General features: G+C 46.5%; 1 protein-coding gene across 3 annotated transcripts in view; it reads left to right on the top strand.

Moving 5' to 3' along the window:
* Window positions 1-21,948, top strand: part of NBEAL2 (neurobeachin like 2) — a 157,632-nt gene that overhangs the window by 65,956 nt on the left and 69,728 nt on the right. For 2 of the 3 annotated variants that reach the window (XM_036738107.1, XM_036738105.1), the window contains exons 1-6: window positions 1,306-1,378; window positions 5,837-5,925; window positions 6,811-6,960; window positions 9,090-9,171; window positions 9,986-10,113; window positions 12,089-12,171. In XM_036738107.1, coding sequence (XP_036594002.1) covers window positions 1,310-1,378; window positions 5,837-5,925; window positions 6,811-6,960; window positions 9,090-9,171; window positions 9,986-10,113; window positions 12,089-12,171 — 601 coding nt within the window. In that variant the 5' untranslated portion in view covers window positions 1,306-1,309. Of the gene's footprint in view, window positions 1-1,305; window positions 1,379-5,836; window positions 5,926-6,810; window positions 6,961-9,089; window positions 9,172-9,985; window positions 10,114-12,088; window positions 12,172-21,948 lie in introns of those variants that run through there. The other variant, XM_036738106.1, reaches the window with a different exon arrangement.

The raw sequence follows: 21,948 nt of genomic DNA, 5'->3' as shown, positions 1-21,948 counted from the left end.
AGCCTTGCCGACGATAGGGGTGTTCTCTGTCCCCCATCTTTGCTGCAGGGGCACTTTCACTTGGGTGTCCTGACTTCCTCCCATCTCATAGATTCTACTCTTTCCTCAGTTAAAGGCATTACCACCAATGCACATCCTGTGGCTGCTCCCTCTCCGGCTCATTCCCTCTTCCCTCCGGCCCATCCTTCCATCCCAGAAAACCATAGAATTTCAGCGCTGTTGTTATTCAGTTGTGTCCTACTCTTTGTGACCCTGTTTTTGTGGGGGAGGTTTGGGGGGGGTTGTTTTTGGGAGGGAGGACAAAGATACTGGAATGAGTTGCCATTTCCTTCTCTAGCTCATTTTACAAATGAGGAAACAGAGACAAACAGGGTTAAATGACTTGCCCAAGGTCACACAGCTGGTAAGTGTCTGAGGCTGGATTTGCACTCAGGTCTCCCTGACACCCTGTCCACTTTGCCACCTAGTTGGGAGGGACTAAAGAATCCCATTGAGAGATGGAAGGGAACTTCAGGGTCATCTAGTCCCAACTCCCACGTTTTCCGATTAAGAAAAACAGGGCCAAGAGAAGTTGAATGACTCGTCCAGATTCACCCAGGTCGTTAATGGCAGAGTTGGGATTTGAATCCAGGTCCCCCTCTTCAATTCCACATCCATGCTGTACCATATTGCATCTCCTGAGAGATTGCTTGGCCCACCTTCCTCATTTTAGAGCCGAGTCAACTGAGACTCAGAGGTTCATTGACTTGTTAAACAATACACAGTCAACAGCAGAGATGAGGTTGAACCCATCTTTCTATCCCACCGCACGGCCTCCTTCCATATTTTCACCCCTCTTTTGAGGCCCTCCTCTCAGCCCATAACCATTACCTGTGACTCCCCGCAAAGACCCTGAGATGATCGGGAAGTTTATATCCCCCTTCCAGATATACCCCAGTCAGGGCAATGCAGGGCATATCTGGAAAAGGAAAGTGAAGGGGGAGGCCACCACCTGAGCTTCACAGTTTGGGGATGCCTGTTCCTAAGTGCACCCCCTTCCCTCCTCCCCATCCCCTGCGGTCTGGGGCCCCAGCCCCCTCCCCCAGAGAGGAAGCCAACTCTCTCCCCAACCCTGACTTTGCGTTTCCTGCCACCAGCCCTGTGAGGGCGGGGGCTGGCGGGGGGTGGAGGGTTGTATCGGGGATATGAGGCCTACATGTGTGAGACTTGCTTCCCCTTTGCACAAGACTTGATCTCCTCCAGAGGCAGTGCCCCACTCTCCCATTCTCCTCGCCCTCCCTTTCTGGCTCCTACCCCAGGGCTCAGCCTCATGGATACTTCTCAGAGCTACTGGTACCCACCCCACACCATGGAGCCGGCCTGGGGGATGGGGGTCCAGGTAACCCTGGGGACAGTGGCAGAGATAGGGGGCTTGGTGGGCAGAGGTTGCTCAGGTTAGCCGAAGGGGTTGGGCTCTAGAAGTCTTCATGCAGGTGGGTAGGAAGGAACTTAGGGATTCAGGTAGAGGGTATGATTCTGGGAGTCCTGGATCTCTGAGTTCATTCAGCCAATACCACTAGCTTGGACTCCACCAATGTGTGTGAGCTGCCGGAGAAATTTGAAAAAGTAGTACTTGGGGGAGTGGGTGCTCCCATGGGGGGAGGAGGGAGAAAGGGGGACCCATTGTGTCTGTATGCCTGTATGAGAACCTGTGTTTATGTCTGAGTCTGTGTAGGTGCGTCTGTGTACATCTGTGTGTTTGAGTGAATGTCTTTGAGAGTGCCTACCTGTAAGATCTGTGTTTATATGGGTGTCTATTTGTACTCATGAATTTCATTTTGTGTCTCTGTGACTGTGTTTTCTGGATGGGTGAGCGTATCTGAGTGGAAGGTAATGCTTATGGGCTACATACGTATGCATTTCATTTCGTAGGGATCATAAGAGAACTTAGGGACTACTGAGTCCAGCCCCTCCCTTTACAGAGGAAGAAACTGAAGCCAGGACAGAGGAAGCACACACACACACCACCTGCTCCTTCCAATAGCAGAGCTGAGCCTGAGTTGTGCAAGGGGAGCCAGTAAGCTATAAACACAAGATGCCATAACTACAGGCACACGCCCTGGCACGGGCTCATGGGGGGCATCCACAGCAGCAGATGTGGGCACATACACTTAGGTATCCAATCTCCACATACTGCTGTGTGTCTGCATACATGCATGGAGAATTCAGCATCACCCTCAGAGTTGACCTTCCCGTAGCACTCCAGAGTTTGCTGAGTGGAGCTTAGGATCATAGTCTCAGAGCACATCTCCATCAGTGGTTCTCAAAATGTGGCCCTGGGACCCCCAGGGGTCCCTGAGGCCCTTTTGGGGGCCCCAAATGTAAATACCAATAGATATAATCCACAAAAACAAAGGCTCTTTGGGGGTGGACCCTCAATATTTTTAAAGGGTGTAAAGGGGTCTTGAGACCCACTGCTTTGAGTCTTGCTGGGCTGGAGCAAAGGTTCTCAAGCTGGGATTGGTGAACTTGATTTTCTCCTATTTTATTCACTTTCAATCTAGTTGATTTTCTTCATAATCCTGAGGATTTTATCTTATGCATATAAAAACATGTTTTGAAAAGGGGCTTACCATGGCCTTCACTAGATACTGCCTGAGGGGTCTAGGACACAAACTAGGTTAAGAAGCCCTGATCTAGAGGGTCCAACCCGGCCATTTTATAGATGAGGAAACTAAGTCTCATAGAAGATTAGTGACTCACTGAAGACCACACAGTTGGAAAGTGACAAAGCAGATTCACCCCCAGGTCCTCTGACTCCTAAAGTGATGTTCTTTCCACTACACCAGATTCTTTATGGGACCCTGTGATATAGCGAGTAAAAGTGTTATTATTATAATACTTTTTATGGGTAAGAAAAATGAGTCCGGGGGTGAGGGGGTTCCGCGGCTGGTAGTTAGCGGGGCAGCCAAGATTCAAACTCTGTTTCCTGGCAGGTGCCTTCTCTACATGCAGACAAATGCAGAATATGTATGCACAAGGTGAGGGGGGTGGGGAAGCAGAACATATCTGTACTTATCTCCACCAGCCCATCTCACTCAACAGCACACGTTCTCACCCACACTTGGGTTCTCTCTCCCTTTTCTTAATGGATCTACACTTCTTCCTCCTCAAAGAGACCGCTCCTCCAGCTCTGCCGCAGTGGACACCACAGGAATTGTGCCAGCTTTGGCTGTGGGATGCACCCCAGCATCAGTTCCTAATCTTTTTTGTCTCAGTGCCCATCCTTCCTGACTTCTCTCCCCTCTTGCTGAGCCTCTGCCTCATAGAGATATCCCCCTTAGCAGCTGTGTCTCCCCGCTGCCCCCTGCAATGTTTATTCACCCTGTCCTGGGGCTTTGCCACTAGCACATATGTGGAGCTTGGAGTGACTATGAAAAGCCACATTTGGGCTCATGTGGCTGGGTAGAGCTGCTCTTCCCTGATCTACGTGTATTCATTTATTCATTCATTCCAAATAGTCTCTCTGTATGGCTGCCCCCAAGTGCATGGTCCTGCTCCAGGCTCCCCTTTGGAGGATTCTGAGGGAGAGATGTATTGAGACGCATCTCCTAGCCTGGTTAGGCATTGCACATGCTCCAGACTCCCACACATGCAAAGATAACATATAGCATAAAACTGTTGAGAATGGGACCTGGAATGGAATCTGGAATCAGGAAATCTGGCTTGGTGTCTCCCTCTCTGCCACTTGCTAGCTTTGAGACCGTGGGCAAATAACTTTCCTCATTGGGACCTCACTTTTCCCATCTGTAAAATGGGGAGATAAATATCTCGCATTTCCCACCTCATGGGGTAATGAGGACCAAGTATGATGATGTGGACAAAGGGGAAGCCTTTTGTAAACCATAAAGTGCTAGAGAGAGGTGAGTTCCTATGTGTAGTCCATGCTGACCCTGAACATCTGGACTCCTACATCCCTGCATGGTGATTTGGGGTCTGATGGTTCCTGTCTGGCAGATCTGGGAGAGCTGAGATCAGGGTAAGGGCCATGCCTTGCTAAATGGTGATAGTTTTTGCTTTGGCTCTATGTGCCCTTCAGTGGGTGCCCTGGTTCCTTCATGCTTTCCAGGGATCCCACTGGGGCCTTCTCCCATGTTAAGCAGTGCTTCCTGATCCCCAGTCTTCTTTCCTATATGGAAACTCCCAAACTGCTCAGGGGGCTAAGGGAAGGCTGTACGGGGGTAGACTGGACCTTGGATTCCAGAATCAGGAGTTTTTACATTAGAAGGAGGTAATGAGGAGTCACTGAATGGTTTTGAGGAGGGAAGTAATGTGATTGGAGCAGTTTTAGGAAGATGAATTGCCCTGTCAGCAGGTACAGAATAGGTTGGAGAGAAGAGATACCGGAGTCAGGAAGAAGCTACTGGTTATGAAATTATTACAATAGTAGTAGTTAAGAAGAAATGAGGGCCTGAATGAGGGTGGGGGTGGGCGGTGGGAACAGAAGAGAGAGGTTGGATTGCAGACATGCTAGGAAGCAATAGTATCACAGGGTACAGAGCTGTGAGAGACCTCAGAGGCTGTTTAATCCAGCCCCTTCATTTTATAGATGATAAAACCGAGGCTTATGGAGGATAAAGGGCCACACAGGCAGTAAGTGGAAGTGCCGGCATTCTTCATACCAGTGCTATGCATGACACCATGATGTTTTCTTTAGACTTGCAATTGATTGGGCCTAGAGGGTTAGGAAGAGGGAAGAATCAAAGCCAGTCTGAGGTTACCAGTCTGGGATAAGACACAGGTCTTGCCCTCAGGGGCCTTATATTTTAGTGGGGAACTAAGATACATAGGGAAATAATTATCATACAAGGCATACGCTGAGAAGCACAAAAAGAAAGGAGAGGTATAAAGAAAGAATTGTTAGAGTTAGAGGTGGGAGAGATTACTTCCAGAGGGGGACGTGTCAGGGAAGGTTATTTGAGTCAAGCCTTGAAGGATGGGTAACATTGAGACAAGTAGGGTCTGGAAGTGTGGGGCTTGTTCAGGGAACAGGGAAGACAGACTAGTTCAAGTGGAGTATAGGGTTGGTGAAGGGGAAAAGTGTGAGACAAGGCTGGCATGGTTAGTGAGAGTCAGACTCTAGAAAGTCTTAAATGCCTGGATAAGGCAGCAGAACTCTGTCCCGTAGGCCATAGGGAGTCACTGAAGGTGTTTAAGCAGGGGAGGAATCAGAGCCATGTTTTCGGAAGAGCCGACTGGTGCTGTAGGCAACATGAATTAGGGCTCTGCCTTTTAGTAGCTCACCTTCTATTAGGGGACACAATATTTGCACATTTAAGTACAATATTAAGATTCTCTCTCATTTCTAATGTGCTTTTAGAAAAATAATAATAATGATGATGATGATGACTTTTAAAAAGTAATCAGGGACAGCTAGGTGGCTCAGTGGATGGTGCAGTGGCCCTGGAGTCTGGAGAACCTGAGTTCAAATCCAGCCTCAGACATTTACTGGCTGTGTGACCCTGGGCAAGTCACTTAGCCCTGATTACCTCAACAACAACAACAAAATCCTCATTTCTTTTTTTCTTCTTTTCCTACAATATTCCTGTATTATATATAGTAGCGTTATTTGCCTCATTTTACAGAGGAGGAAATGGAGGGAGTGTTCTTCCCATGGTCCCCCAGCTGGTTAATGTCTATTAGGATTTTGAACCCAGGTTTTTCGACTCCATATTTAGTGCTCTTGCTACTGCACCATGAACAGCCCCGGTCAACAGGAGACCCTGGGGCATCTGGTGCCTGTCGTTTGCCCTCCAACAGAAACCTCACCAAGTCCTGGGCCTTGTGTTTCTTACAGAAAGACCTGAGCTACCTGCACCAGTGGCTGGAAGCGTTCGTCGCCAGCTTTGAGAAGGTCATTGCGGTGCATTCTCTGGAGCCTCGAAGGTGAAGGGTAGGGGGAATCGAGGGGAATAAGGGACCCAGGCACAGACCCCTCCCTGCACCAATCCCCAGTCCAGGTTCCACCTAAGTGTGACTGGGAGTGAAGTGGGTAGAGAGGGATGAGCTGTGGGAGATTCACACAAACATGGAAGTGGTATGAAAACACACACACACACACACACACACACACACACACGCACGCACAAACGTGTGCTCCCCCTGGCTGAGGCTTGATCTTCCTGACCTTCCCTACCCCTCCATGTTCCCTGCCATTCTACCCATCCTTGGCTTTCCTCTCTTGGGGTTTTCTTTTCCCTCTGCCTTCCAAGTCAATAGCTAATTTGTATGAAGGGGAAAAAATTATAGGAAAACTTTGTACCCTTCTAGGCATCTAGGTGGCATAGCGTTTAGAGTGCTGAGCCTGGAGTCAGGAAGGCTTGAATTCAAGTCCAGCCTCAGACACTTGCTGGATGGGTAATCCTAGAGGGCAGGTCATTTAATCTCTATTAGCCATGATTAACTCTACTGTTAAAAAGATGGAGATAATAACAGCCCCTCGCACCCAGGTTTGCTGTGAGGCTCAAATGAGATGATATTTGTAAAGGGTTGGCACAGTCCTTGGCACACAGTAAGCACTACATAAATGCTGGGTTTTATTTAGTGATATTATCATCATTATTGTCATGCTCCACATGCTGTCAGGGTCTTCCCGCAGCTCCTGTGCCCCTGGGGAGTGGCTCTAATGGAGAGACTCACTGGCTGGGGTGCAGAGGAGGGTGACCTCAGGGTGGGGCAGGCGGGTTTGACCCTGTTAGTAGACAGCACAGGGATGGAGATCGGAAGGAGGCGACCACATTCTCTATCAATGATCCCTCTTTTCTACCCCAGGCCAGAAGAAGCTACGTCAGAGATTCCCCTCCTGCCCCAGAACGTGCTGCAGGTCCTGGGGCAGCAGCTGGGGCTATGCACCGAGTGCCTGGGGGAGGCCAACCTGACCCAAGCCCTGCTTCTTCTCAAGTTCTTCATCATTATCTGCAGGTAGGCACACCCAGGTGTTGGGGTAGAGGAAGAGAGAGATTCCAGGGTGGCGGTGCCCTCTCCGAGACTCACTTATCCTCTCCTTAAAATGGAGCTGTTTGTCAGATTGAACCACTTCAGGCCCTAACTTTCTATGATTGAAGGTCCTATCTAGGTCTGGCATTCTTTGAAGTTTCATTATGTCTGCTGTTTGACCATGGCCAAGCCATTCCTTTCTCTGAGCCTGTTTCCTCATCTAAAGTGTGAAAAGAGATTGGATGTGACAATCTCTGAGGTTTTTTCCCCACTCCAACATTCTGAGATTCTGGGGTGAAAAGGTCACCTCTTTGGGTTTTTTCCCTGTTCCTTGAGTCTTGGGGGGCTCATCTTCTCACTCCATCCCTAGCATTGGCTGCTTCTTGCATCAGAACCTTATCTTCTGAGTACCTTGGGATCCTTCCAGTCCACTTCAGTTCAGTAAACATAAGCAGAGCCTGTTGTGTGGGTATGTATATTTGCCTACCTGCACACATGGACGTGCGTGCCCACAATACAACATTGCATAGAACATGCTTAATACAACATAGACCCCAAGCAGAACCCAGCCTGGGTGCTAACAGCCAAGCCTGAGAAGGAGGGGCTCTGGACCCTACAAACATCTTTAGTGAGATGGAGGTGGACCAAGGATGGGGGACACAATGAGGTTCTCCATCATCCCTGGGAACTGGTGAGTAGGTGACAGTCAGAACAGGTCCTACTTATCAAGCATGGTGTAGTTTACAAAGCATTTCTTCAATTAGTCAGCGAGCATTTATTAAGTTCTTATTATGTTCTGGGCACTATATGAAACTCGGGGGATACAAAGAAAGACAAATGACAAATACAAAGACGAAAACAAAGCCCATGTTTTTGGACTGCTGAATTGTTGAGTGTACGTAGGGAGTAAAGTGTAGAAAACCTGGGAAGGTAGGAAGGATCCAGGTTATGAAAACCTCTGAATGCCAGGGGACTTCATATTTGATTCTTGAAGTAATAGGGAAGCCCCTGGAGCTCAGTGAGCAGGTAGGGAGGGGGACGTGGCCAGACCTACACTTGAGGAACACCCCCTTGAGGGTTGAGTGAATGGAGGCTGGATTGGAGAAGGGAGAGACTTGAGGGAGGAAGGCCCTCCATAGTCCAGGGGCTGAGAGGCCAAGTTAGTGTTGTGGCCGTGTGTGCAGAGAAAAGAGGATGTGTGCTAGACATGTTGTAAAGGTGGAGAGGTGACAAGATTTGGCAACAGTTTGGATATCCTGTTTAAAATTGGCCTTATAAGGACTATTGTCCCTGCTCTCTGGAAGAGAAAGCTGAGGCCCAGACAGATGATGTGGTTTGCCTTAGGTCACACAGCTAGTAAGCATGAACCCAGGTCTCCTGAGTCCCAGTTGAAGGCTTGTTCCATTGTTCCATGGCTTCTCAGGGGGATGCCCCTGGTGATTTGGGGTTGAGATTAGTAGGCCAAAGCAGACCGATGCCCTTCTTGCATCTTTGCCCTTGGTACGCCAAGCAGACCAAGGCCAGGGATGTGCTCGGCTCTCCGTGTCTGTCCCTTCACATCCTACTTCTCCCCCCAAGTGGCTCCTAATAACCCACATGAGGGGGTGCGGTGAGGGAGGAAGACTGCACTAAACAGACTAAGGGGGAGATGCCTTTCTCTTTCCTCTTCATTTCTACCTGTACCTCTCTCTTCTCTTTTCCCTTATACCTATCTTCCCCATCACTCTGGAAGATGAGAGAGACTCTATGTAGAGGCTACCAGAGTGGCTGTATATATCTTTGTGCTTCTGTGTGTGTGTGATTATATGTGTTTGGGCTAAGTTGGTTTTTTTGTCATCTTCATCATCTCATGTCCATTCTTTTCTCTGTGTCCTTTTGTGTATGGATGCGTTTCTATGCTCAGATTCTTCTTTATACCTGTGTGTATAGGTCCTGGTCAGTCTTTCTGTTGTTTTATCATTGTGGACCCAACCACATACTCGTTTTCAGGGGCAGGACATCCCTATATCAATGTGTGCACCTGTGTGTGTACTTAACTACTGGGAAAGCGCTCAGGATGCTCACAGGCCTCCCCTTGAATTTCTAATCATCTCCCCTTTCCTCTATCCTTGCAGGAACCTAGAGAACGTCCAGGCAGAGAAGACTCCCATCTTCATCCCCCCAGTGATAATGATGCTGGGGGCCTGCAGCACAGAGGTGAGGCTCTGGGTAGGGGTTGGGGCTGGGAGCAGGTAGGGCCCTTCCCCAGGCTACGGGACTCAAGATAATCAGCTCCTGCCACCTCTCTCTAGGCGTTTTCTCTTTAGTGGCTTGCTGTTAAGTCCTTCACCTAGGGGAGCAGGGAGTCCTTGAGACTGGACCCTCTCCAAACCTAGAGTAGAGCTGTGGGGATCACTCAGGGTGTCATAGCTGCTTGGTTGTGAGTGTGTGCCTTTAAGAATGTATAGGGTGGCAGCTAGGTGGTGCAGTGGATAGAGTACCGGCCCTGGATCAGGAGAACCTGAGTTCAAATTTGACCTCTGACCAGTTGTGTGACCCTGGGGAAGTCACTTAACCCTGATTTTCTCCAAAAAAAAAAAATAGAATGTATATATGCTTGAGTGTTGGTAGTTGTGGTTATAGATCATTAAATATCTGCATTGGTAGAGAGCTTCCTCTCTCTGGAAGTCCCCCATACCAATTAAATCACAGATCTTGTCCCCAAAAGTATGTGTGTGCCATTGTGTGATTGTAGATGTTGTGAATGTGTGTCTGAAAGTTCCTAGTTGTGCTGAGGCCTGAAAACCTCAGCTAGTGCTGGTTGAATGATCCCTATGCTCAGCCCAGTGTTGAGCTATGCCGGGGGACAGTGGAAGCTCGCAGTCCATTTGTGAAGGCCAGATTTACCGAGAGTACAACACCACAAGGCTGCGTGGTGACCTTGCCTGGTTCAGTTCAGTGGGACTCTGCTGCCCTCCTGATTCCCTCTTTGACTTGCTAATCCGCCCTTCCCTCTCTCTTCCATTTCCAGTTAAAGAGAGGTGCCCCAGGCTCTGACAGACCCTGCAAGTCTCAGCTGGAGAGCGTGGCGCTCCATGCCCTCCACCTTCTGGAGTGCCTTTTCGATCCCTATCAGACCTGGAGACGGCAGCTGAGTGGGTGAGACTGGCAGGGCAGGGTGGGAAGACTTGCAGTATGTATGTGGGGTGGGGGAGGAAGGGTCAAGGAACTGTGATTATGCCAATCAGAAAGTATCATCAACAACTAAAAAACCCAAACCCTCCTATCCCACCCTGTGTCCAGCACTGTCCTGGGTCTTGGGCGGGGTGGGGCTGGAAGGTTGGTGAGATACAAGGAGAACACAGTATCCTTGTCTTCAGGGAGTACCAGCTCTGTCTGGGGACACCAGACAGGTAGAGAAAACCATTGATAACTGGGCACTGCCTAAAGAGGGTCTAGAGAACTCAGAGAAGGGAGGGTGACTGTGGCCTGAGTCAGCGGGGGAAGGCGCTTTCTAGAAAGGAGTGAGATTTGACTGAGGCCTTAAGCTCCCTGAGGATGGGGACCATGCCTTACCTTATTTAGAGTAGATTCTGGGTCAGATGTGTGGGTTGAACCAGAGGGCCTCCGAGGTACCTTCCCATGCTGAGGTTCTGTGATTTGTTCATTCGTAGACTCTAGAACAAGGACGGACCTTAGGGACACTGTAATCTAGCCCCCTTATTTTACACATGGGCCAACGGAGGCCAGAGTGATTACTGTGACTTACTCCAGGTCATATAGATATTAAGTATCATCACTCAATTGTTAAACAAAACAGAACACTTTCTAGGCACCTGCTGTGTGCCAAACATTGCTCAGCCCTGGGGGGAAGCACAAAGTTTAGCTGAGACACAGTCCCTGCCTCCATGGAGATCACAATAGAATGAGGGGATAAGACACAAACAACATAGATAACTATCATATGCAATATTACAGGATAAGTGTTAGTATTGAGAGAGCAGCAAAGCATCATTTGAGGTCTGAAGGGGAATGCTTTCATAGGCTGGGGAGCGATTGAGCAAGCTTCCTGGAGAAGGGTGTCTTCTGAGATAGGCTTTAGAATCTCCCTAGAAACTCAGCAGGTGAAAATGGGGAGGGAAGACATTTTGGACACAGAAAAGCCTGGGCAAGAAAGCGTGGAGGCTGCATATTTAGGAAAAAGTTTAGTTTGGCTGGAGTATAGGGTATATGAATTGGACTTCAGCTTTGCCCGGGAGCCCACAGATGCCCTTTTGAGCAAAGTGAATTCTGAATTCCAGGAAGATTCCACCAGGCAGACCTGAAGTCAAGTAGGTTAGACTGGAGGTGGTTTAGTTTCATTTGTGAGGGGAAGAAGACATAGGATGCTGTTGCAATAGTCTTAGAGGGGCAGGAAGGAAGACCTTGGTAAACACCCTAGAAACTAAGGTCCTGCAGTACACACACAGTAAGCACTTAATAGGTGTTTATTACATGACTTGCTGACTGGTTGAATGAATGATTTGGACCTTCTAGGTGAGTGGAATGATGTCAGCAAAGGTCTGGTGTGAAGAATAAGCATGGTATGGTCAGTGAACACTGAGGCAAGGAGTTCACCAGTCTGGTGAAAGTTGCATGTACACATGGAGGGAGATCATTGGAAGCCTTGAATTCCAGACTGAGAAGTGTTTACTTCCAGGGTTTGTTCTTGGGGACTTAGAGGGTTGAGTAAGGATAGGATATATGGAACTCATGTGAGGACTTTTGTCCCCTCTCTTTTTTTGAGGGGTGGCAGTAGAGACGGTGTGATAAATAGCTGCTGTAAAGCGTAGTTAAGCCAGACTCTGGAGGGTCAAGGCTCGTGCATGTGGGTCCCCTAGAGGAGGTGGTTTCTTGGGGGTGTTTTCCAATAAGGGATAATCACCGGCCCTTGGAAGAGGGTCCGGTTGGAGGACCTGCCTAGGCAATTATTTCTGTAACACTAGTGATGGGGGTGGGGCAGATATTTGAGGATAGACCAAAGGTCCAGGAAATCAGGGGTGATGGGCAGGCAGGCAGTGTTCTGAGGAGCCCTCAGAGGCCCCTTCTCCCAACTCCCAGCCTCAGGGGCTCCTTCCTTCCTCCCTTCCTTTAGGGAAGTCGTGAGCCCCAAGGAGAAAAGCAAATACAAGTTTGCTCCAGCAGCTCTGCCGCAGGACTTCAGCACTTTCTTTCAAGGTGAGTCCGATGCTTTTTTCCTCTTTTTTTTCTATTCTCCCCTGCCGGCCTCTAGTGGTGCAGTAGATAGAGCTCTGAGTCTGGAGTCGGGAAGACTGGCCTAAACCACTTATTAGCTGTGACCTTGGGCAAGCCCCTTAACCTCTGTCTACATCAGTTTCCTTAACTACAAAATGGGGATGACAAGGGTAACCTACTGGGGGGAGGGTGTTATTGTAAAGATCAAATGAGATAATATTTGTAAAGTGCTCAGCATGTGCCTGACACATAGTAGGCCCTCCATAGATTCTTGTTCCTTTCTCCTTCTCCCCTCCATTTAGCCTTTTACTTTCTCATTTGGTCAGTCATTCAGCAGTCACTCGTTCATTTAATAAGGTCGTGGGCTTAAGGTCACTAGAGACCCCTGAGTCTATCCCCCCTCATTTTACAGAGGAGGAAGCTAAGGCCCAGAAACTCAGGCACTGTCAGTCCTGGTGGGGAGAGGTGCTCTTATTAGTTCTATTTTACCTTTGAGGAAACTGAGGCAAGAGGTTAAGTGACTGCCCAAGGTCACACCGCTAGTAAGGAAGGAAGAGGAAAGGGAAGCCATTTGCCAAGCGATTTCCCTATAGGTAGGAAGTAGCAGAGTTAGGATTTGAACTCGGGTCTCCTAACTTCAATCTGGTGCTTTTGCCTCTTACAACCCTTTGGTCATAGAATCATCTTAAAGTAATCTGCAGGAATAATTGTGTTGATTAATGGAAATGTTTTAAATGATTCCACAGCTATAAACTATATCTGATTGCTTACCATCTCAGGGAATGGGGAGGGGAAGGAGGGAGGAGGGAAGGATAGAATTTGGAACTCCAAACTTAAAAAAAAGCCCCAAATATTAAAAAAGTGTTTTGACATGTAATTGGGGGGAAATAAAATGTGTGTGTATGTATATATGTATATATATGTATATATATATATGTGTGTGTGTGTGTGTGTGTGTGTGTGTGTGTGTGTGTGTGCATTTGCATTAATAGCTGAACTTTCTATGGCAGTGGAAGGTTTACAGTGTGCTTTTCCTCCTGTCCTTCCTATGCGATAGGAAGCTGACAAAGGGGAAGTTACACGTCCGTGCTCAAGTCTTGACAGATAAGAGCCAGAACTGTCTTTTGAACCCGTGTCGTAGAATTATGGAATCTGAGACTTGGAAGGGCACTCAGAGGTCGCTGTCATCGCACTTTATAAAGTGCTTCAAGTACTTTACGAAGGGTTTTCCTCCCAACAGCCCCGTGAGCTAGGTAGTGTGAGCAGTATTAGACCCATTTTACAGGTGAGGAAATTGAGACTTAGATCAGGGAAATGACTGGATGTCATTCAGTCCAATTCCTACCTGAGTGAGTCACTCAACAAGCATATTGTTAAGTGCCTACTATGAGCCAGGTGCCGGTGCTATGAGGAGAATAGTGAAACAGTTGCTGCCCTCAGGGAGATTATGCTCAGTTGGGGGAGATAGCATGTACATGTAGAAGTCTGTGCAAAACAAATGCAAGATTTGAGGGACAGGGAGAGGCAGCTGGGGGATCAGAAAAGGGTAAACATAGAAGGTGGTATTTGGCCTGAGTTTTAAAGGAAATCTAGGGTTCTGCGAGGTGGAGGGGAAGAGTGAGTGCTTTCTAGGCGTGAGGGACAGCCAGTGCAAAGGCATGGAGGGGGACGATGAGTATCATATGTAAGGAATAGCAAAGCTGGCCATTTTGACTTGAGCACAGAGTGCATAAAGGGAAGTAATGTATAACAAAGCCAGAGAGTTTGGGACTAGCTTGTGAAAGGCTTTAAACTCCAAATAGAGTTTATATTTGATCCTAGAGGCCGGTGGGGGCCACTGGTTTACTAGGGGGAGGCAGCATGGTCAGACCTAACCGTCAGGAAAATTTCATTGGTGGCTTTGTGGAGGATGGACCGGAACAGGGAGCGGCATGAGACAGGAAGACCAGTTAGAAGAGCGTTGCAGTCTGGTAGTCCCGGAGAGAGGTGACGAGTGCCTTAACCAGGATGTGGCTGTGTGCATGGAGAGAAGGGGGCACAGATGAGAGATGTTGTAGAGATAGAAATGATAAAATTGGGCAACAGATTAGCTGTGTGGGGTGAGTGCAAATGAAGAATCCATGGGCAATGGCAGAGTTGCAGACCTCGTGATACAGATGACATCTGTGACAAATGGTCATCTGGTCTCCATTTGGAAGCTTCCAGCGACAGTAAACTCCCTCTCAAGGCAGTTTATTTTACATTTGCAGAGCTCTAAGTGTTTGAAAGTTTTTCCTTATACTCTGATAAAATCTCTGTAACCCTCTCCCTCCCCCGCCAATTATATTTTCCCTTTTGTTTATCTTCCTGTTAAGTTGTGTTCAGCTCAGGAAGAGAGGGACATTTAAGCCTCCTACTGTTTCTGTCTTACTATCATCTGTGTCTTTTTGCAGTTCAGTTAGTTTTTCCTTTATGACTTTACATTCTATGCCATTTGGGGAATATGAGTTTAATATTCATAATAGTTTGTTGTCTCTGGTTCCTCTAAGAATAATGTTATTTTGTTTATCTCTCTTTACATAGTGAATTTTTATTTTTGCTTCATTTGATAGGCAGCAAACATTTATTAAGCTCTTACTATGTTAAAGGGGTAGTGCTAAGTCCCGAGAATGTAAAGAAGGGCAAAAATCAGTCCCTGTTCTTTGGGCAGCTCACAGTCTAATGGGGGAGACGAAATGCAGACAACTATGTACAAATAAGAGATTTACGGAATATGTACAAATATTTGATATGTGCCAATAAGGATAAATTGGAGATAATCTTGGAGGGGAGTCATCAGCGTTAAGGGGGATCAGGAAAAACTTGTTGCAGACGGTGAAATTGTAGCTGGGATCTGGAGCTGAGGAGGACAACAGTTCTAGGCATGGGGGGTAGCCAGTGAGAACCCCCACAGCTGAGTGATGTAGCGTCTCGGGCAGTGAACAGCAAGGAAGCCAGCGTGCCTGGATCACAAGAGTATGTGGAAGGGGCTCAGGTGCAAGAACACTGGAGAGGAAAGAGTGGATGAGGCTGTGAAGGGCTGTAGAAGCCAACCAGGGATGCATGCGAGTAGCTCCTGCTCTTTTGTATTTGCCTGATGCACAGTCAATTTTGTTCCAGTCTCTCTTTTTGTTTTACACATATCTTTGCTTTATTTCCAGTGTTTCTTATAAGTAGCAGATTATGGTGTGTGTTTTTTGTTTGTTTTCTTAATTTTTCTGCTACTCTTTTTTTTAATTCTTTAGTAATTTATATTTAAAATTGTGATAGGTTTATGTTTTCTTCCATTTGGATCTCTAGTATTTTTTGTCTTTTTTAGGATTTTTTTTTAATGTTCTAGGTTCCTCTTTTAAATCAGACTTTGTCCCTATAATTGGGTGGAGCATAGATTGTGCAAGGTGAATAAAATAAGGTAACAGTGGAAAGGTAGGGTGACCCCAGACAGTACAGAACCTTGAATGCTGGGAAAAGTAGCTTGGATTTTCTTCAAGCAATGTGGAACCATGAGAGAGTTTGCAACAAAAGTGTTATATGGTTCAGGGCCATGTATAAAAAAGTAATTTGACAGTGTGAGGAGTGGATTGGAGAGGGAGGGAGGCAGTAAGACCAATTAGGAGACCAGTGAACTCTTCTAGACTGATGTTAATGAAGGTCTTGATGAGGGTGGTTTCAGTGGGAATAGATGTGAGAGCAATAGCAGTGGTGAGGACTTGAAAACTGATTAAGTATGAAAGGTGAGATCGATGGAAGAATCACAGAATCTCAGAGTGAGAAGAGATAGACTAGACGAGGAAGCTTTTCTTTACCGTTTTTATTATTGTCTTGGTTGAAGACATAGATAGCAAGCTTATCACCTTTGCAAATGACTCAGCTGGGAGGCCTCACTAATAGCTGAGAGGAAGGGGAAGAGAATAACAATCCATATGGCACTGCCTATATGCCAGGCATTGAGCTTTATGAATATTATCTCATTTGAGCCTCACAATAGCCCTGCGAGGTAGGAGCTGCTATCATCTCTATTTTATAGTTGAGGAAACTGAGGCATGGAAAGTTGGGTGAACGGAGGTGCCACAGACAGATGGCCCAATCAAAGAGGGGTGCAGCTTTAGAGGGAAAGATAAAAATCTTGGTTTTTAAAAATCTGGGGTATTGTTGGACTATCTAGGTGGAGCTCCATGAAGGAATGGAGCCTAGGAGAGAGATTCAAGACTAGAGAGAGAGATTTAGGGTAGAGGTGTCTGCCTCCCAGAAGCACTAAGGAACTCAGAGATGGGAAAAGCTTTTATGTGTTAGAGCTCCTGTAGAACTTTAAACTGAGAGCTTGGACCCCTGGCTTTTCTTCTATATTTTATTTATTTATTTATCTAAGTTTACAACACTTGGTTCTACATAATTTTGAGTTCCAGATTTTCTTCCCTCCCTCCCCCACTCCCCAAGACAGCATGGAATCCCATATATCTTCCATGTATAACTTCACATTGAGCTAATTTACACACTAGTCAAATTGTGGAGAAGAATTATGACCAATGGAATGAATCATGAGAAAGAAGAAAGAGAACCAAAAAAAACCACCCAAAAACAAAAAAGAGAGGAAAAAAGGGGGAAAAAAAGGCGAGCATAAAGTGTACCTCAATCTGCACTCAGACTCCATAGTTCTTTCTCTGGATGTAGATAGCATTCTCCATCATGAGTCCTATGGAGTTGTCTTTGAACCTTGTGTTGCTGAGAAGAACAAAGTCTATCAGGGTTAGTCCTCACAGAATCCATATATCTGTGGTTGTGTATAATGTTCTCCTGGTTCTGCTCTGCTCACTCAGCATTATATCGTGTAGGTTTTTCCAGGTTATTATGAAGTCCGTATCATCCCCATTTCTTATAGCCCAATAGTATTTCATTACCTTCATATACCGCAGCTTGTTCAGCCATTCCCCAATTGATGGGCATCCTCTCGATTTCCAATTCTTAGCTACTACAAAAAGAGCTTCTATAAATATTTTTGTACATATGGGTCCTTTTCCCACTTGTGTGATCTCTTTGGGATACAGCCCTAGAAGTGGTATTCCTGGGTCAAAGGGTATGAACATTTTTATAGCCCTTTGGGCATAGTTCCAAATTGCTCTCCAGAATGGCTGGATCAGTTCACAACTCCACCAGCAATGTAACAATGTTCCAATTTCCCCACATCCTCTCCAGCATTTATCATTTCCCTGTTTTGTCATCTTACCTGGCTTTTCTTCTAATCTTCTCAATCTAAGAAAGTTACATTTGGCAAGTACTTGTCATGTACTTACTGTGTAAACATCCCTGTACTCTGTATCTTTGCCCTGCTCATGCCTGTGTTCCTCTTAGCCTTGATATGGTTTCCCAGACTGGAAAGGAAAAGCAGGATGTTTCAGAGGGGAGGTTCCTTGAAAGAGAGAAGAGAGTTTCCTTGAAAGAGAGAGGGGAGATTACAGTTACATGTGAGAAAGGCAGCTGCTAAGTCAGCACTTGCTGGGGGGTCGGGACTTCCCCACCAACTTCCCCTGCTAATCACTGGTTCACTGGTGGCGGAAGGGGGAGTAAGGAAGGGGTTGGGAGCTTTGCCAAGGCTGAAAGGAGCTGATTCCCCCCTCTCTCACCTTCCTCATTGATTGAGCAAAAGCAGACACACACAGGTAGAGTGAGGAGAGGGATGTGTACATGTGGATGTGACCTGAATTGGAAGAACTGCATTGTGCCTAGGGGAAAGAGAGAGTCTAGTCTGTGGGTGTGACAGGAAATTCTATGATTTCTCATATCCACTTTTATATACGCGTCTTTGTCCGTATACCTGGGTCAATATTTGTTTTTGTGTCTATGGTGGGGGGATGGTGCATTAATAGAGGATCATATGTTTAAAGGTATCAGTGATATTAGAGGCCATTTTGTGCAGTCTTCTGTTTTACAGATAAGAAAACTGAGACGCAGAGGAATTAAGGTCACATAGCTAACGTGGCAGAACTGGGATTTGAACCCAGATCCCATGACTCCAAAGCCAGTGTTGCTTTTCTCCATGCTACACTGTCCAGTGATTCTGGGCATCTTTATGTGTGCACGCACACATCTCTGTTTTTCTCTGTGTATGTATATCCTGTTTGTTTCTTTTTGACTTTGTGTCCTCATGCCTGTAGAACTTTGTACACATGTGTTTCTATGTTATAGTCTTGTTCTGAAGATTATGTCTCTGGGCATTTGTATGTATGGTGTTCTTCAGGGTGTGTGTGTGTGTGTGTGTGTGTAAGTGTGTAAGTGTGTGTGTGTGTGTGTGTGTGTGTGTGTGTGTGTGTGTAAAATTCCATTTGGCCCCTTGACTCTGTCTCTTCATGAATGTGTCTGGTGTGTGTGTGTATGTGTGTGCTGGGTTTTGAGTATCATCAAATTGTAAGGATTCAGTGAAGAGAGACCTTAGGGACAGGCAGAGGTAGAATAGTGATACCTGCCCCATAGATACAAGCAAGTACATAATCAATGCCCCAGAGGACATCAAAGTGTTAATCCCACTTCCTACCCAGGGCAGGAATTCCTACAAAAACATCTCAGCTGGGATGGCCGTCGGCAGCTACTCGAACACTTCCAGTGACAGGGAGCTCACCACTTGACAAAATAGCCCATTCCAGTTCTAGGCAGCTCTTTCCTATGACCAGTTCTAGGCAGTTGCTTTTCTATGAGCAAGGACCTTCTAAATACTGAGCAAAAGGTCACTCTCCTGTAGGTTCTGCCTTTTAGCCCTAGTTCTGCCCTCTGGCACAAAACACAAGTCCACTCTCTCCCCAGCAGGAGGCTGCAGGTGTTCTAGTGTTCAAGAATCTGAACAGGTCGTCTTTATGTCTTTGAAAAATGTGCATTTCTGTGAGTTGGACAATCATGATATCGTGTGGCAGCAAGGACCTTACTGAGTTAGGGATTCCTAACCTTACTTGTGCCAGCCTGGTGAAGCTGAAGGACCCCTGTCCGGAATGATGTTCTTAAATAATTGAAAGAATTGCTAATTTTCAGTCATAGGTTAGTGAAAATAAAGAAGTCATTTTTTTTTATCACCAAATTCTCTGGTCTCTTTGGGGAACCCAGTTTACAAACTCCTAATCTTGCCCTTCCCTCTTATTGTGGAGAGAAGGGACTTGTTCAAAGTAATGGAGGTGGTGAGTAGCTGGACTGGGCTTCAGATTCTCCCCTTGGACTCCAAAATGGAGTTCATGTAGGCCATGATACCTACAGACACGTGGGCATGCCTTATGGAGTGTTTCTTTGCAGACAGCTATGTATGTGCGTACACATGCACGTGGGTGCCATGCTGGACCCCTTGTTCCTTGCTTAAAATCTCTCTGGGGCAGTTTCCAATGATTAATGGCTCAGGCTGAGGAGCCAGTCCTGGGCCCTCATTCACTTTCCCCTCAAAGCTGCCTTATAGACAGCACTCCCCTCCACCCCACTTTTCCTGGCTCCTCCATGGATGGTGGCAGCATCCAGAGGCCCTGCCCAGGATCTCTAGCTTAGAGCACTTTATTATCAGAACCCTCCTCTTCTCTCTTTCCATCCTGCATAGCCCAGAGCCCAAGGCCTCCTAAGAAACAAAGAACAGTCAGGAGATGGCCCATTTCTTTAGGGGGTGAAATTGCACAATCAGAAAGGTCAGAGACCTGACCTGCCTGGGGTCTGAGGATGAGTCTAGGCCTCAGCTCCTACCTAGGTAGGGTTCTTAACATCGGATCTATCAACTTGGTTTAAAAAATATTTTGCTAACTGTATTTTCATATAATTGGTTTCCTTTGCAATCCTATGTCTTTTATGCCTTTAACAATATAGTTCTGAGGAGGGATCTGTGAGCTTCACTAGATTGCCATAGGGGTCCGTGATACTAAAAATGTTAAGAACCCCAATAGGATCACCAATTTAGACCTATAAAGGACATTGGCAGTCATCTAACACAATCCCCTCCTTTTATACTTGATAACAATAACAGTGATAATAACTGACATTAATATAGCATTTCCAAGTTTTCAAAGATTGATCCATTCTTCATCTTGTTTGATAAAGCCTATGAGGTAGGTAATAAAGATATCCGTATCCCCACTTTACAGATGAGGAAACCGAGGCTCATAGTGGTTAAATGACTTGCCTAGGGTCACATAGCCAATAAGTTTCCAAGGCTGATAGAGAAACAGAGGCCCGGAGATGGGAAGCCAATGGTCCCAGTAAAACAAAAATTCTGCGTTTTTATAAAATTTGAATAAGTAGCATTTCAAACTGTATCGCCAGTAACATTTATCAGATTATTTCCACGACTCACTTGGTATTTCCAGCACTCCAGCTTCCTGTGTCTGGTTTGTTTTGCCATCTCCACTTTTGGCAGAGCTGTTCCCACTCTCATTGGCACCGGCCCTGTCCCTCTTTCACATTGGTGGATGACTTTTCTCCTTTAGTAGCAGAAGGGAGTGGTTATTTAGCATTTATGAAGCACTTACTGAGTGCTGGGAATGCAAACCTGAGAAGAGAGACAGTCCCTGCCCTCAAGAAGTTTATGCTAAGGGTTCCCCACTTTGGGATCTGAGGTGAAAGGAAAGTGGGCTGGACTTGCGGTCGGAAGAGCTGAGTTTTATTCCTGACTTTGCTTCTTGTGATCCTGGGTCACCTTGGGCAACTCACTATGTGTGTGTGTGTGTGTGTGTGTGTGTGTGTAGCCATAGTTTAAGAAGGACATTGATGAGGTGGTGGGGAAGGTCCAGGGGAGGGTAGCCCAGGTGGTAAAGGGCCTTGTGACCATATCCCATGAGGACTGGCTAAAACGACCAGGAAGGTTTAGCCTGGAAAACAGCCATCTTCAAGTGTATGAAGGGCAATCATGTGGGAAAGAGACCAGAGGACAGAACTGGAAGCATTGGGTGAGGGGGAACTTCCAGAGATGTAAATAAATATAGGCAGAATGTTGGGAAAAACCTCCTTAATGATTTGAGCTTCCCAGAAGGGCATGGGCTGCCTCAGCAGGTGGGAGATTTTTCTCTTCATCATCTTGCCTCTCCTTGGTGACCACTAATGAATTAGGGTGGAGATTTCTTTGGGGTATGGATTGAACAAGAGGATGATAAATTCTGTCATCTCTATAGTCCTTTTGTGCTCTAAAATTATGATTCTGAGACATATAGCGTTTTTTTCCCCTTCATCTCTCTTTGTTAAGGTTGTGGGAGCAGGGGAGCAAAAATACTTTTTTTTTAAAAGAAAAACTAAAGAATAATTAACTGGGAACTGTTCCCCTTCCCTGCCCCAGGTTTTTCTTTATTGCCTATAATAACTATGTTTATTAATTAGGAGCCGAAACAGTGACATCAAACAAGTAACGTAAGCACATGTTAGGCACTGAATAATGTTTGTTGACTTTAATTGGGGGAGAAAAGCCCCTAAAAGTCCTGAAAGTAGCCGTTACATTTTCATTTAGAGAAAAACTGGGGTCTCCAGAAGGAAGGGAGCAGGAAAGCCCCCAACATCCCCAACAGGTGGCTGGAGACTGAGAATATGAAGGAAATTTGCATTTGAGACTTAGCTCTAAGTGAGCCTGAAGCCAATTGCAGTATGTCTCCATTTCCTTTCGAAAGGCAGGGGGAGAACCAGGAGATGCCTCAGGGTACCATGGGGCCCAGAGGGGCCCTCTTCTACTTAGGGATCTAAAGAGAGGCTGGGAGATATTCTCCTTCCCATTTATCCCCCTGTATACTGCCTAGTATCCCC

The sequence above is a fragment of the Trichosurus vulpecula genome, chromosome 9 (genome assembly GCF_011100635.1).
Source record: "Trichosurus vulpecula isolate mTriVul1 chromosome 9, mTriVul1.pri, whole genome shotgun sequence".
Lineage (NCBI taxonomy): Eukaryota > Metazoa > Chordata > Mammalia > Diprotodontia > Phalangeridae > Trichosurus > Trichosurus vulpecula.
This window is presented reverse-complemented; position numbering and strand designations above follow the sequence as displayed.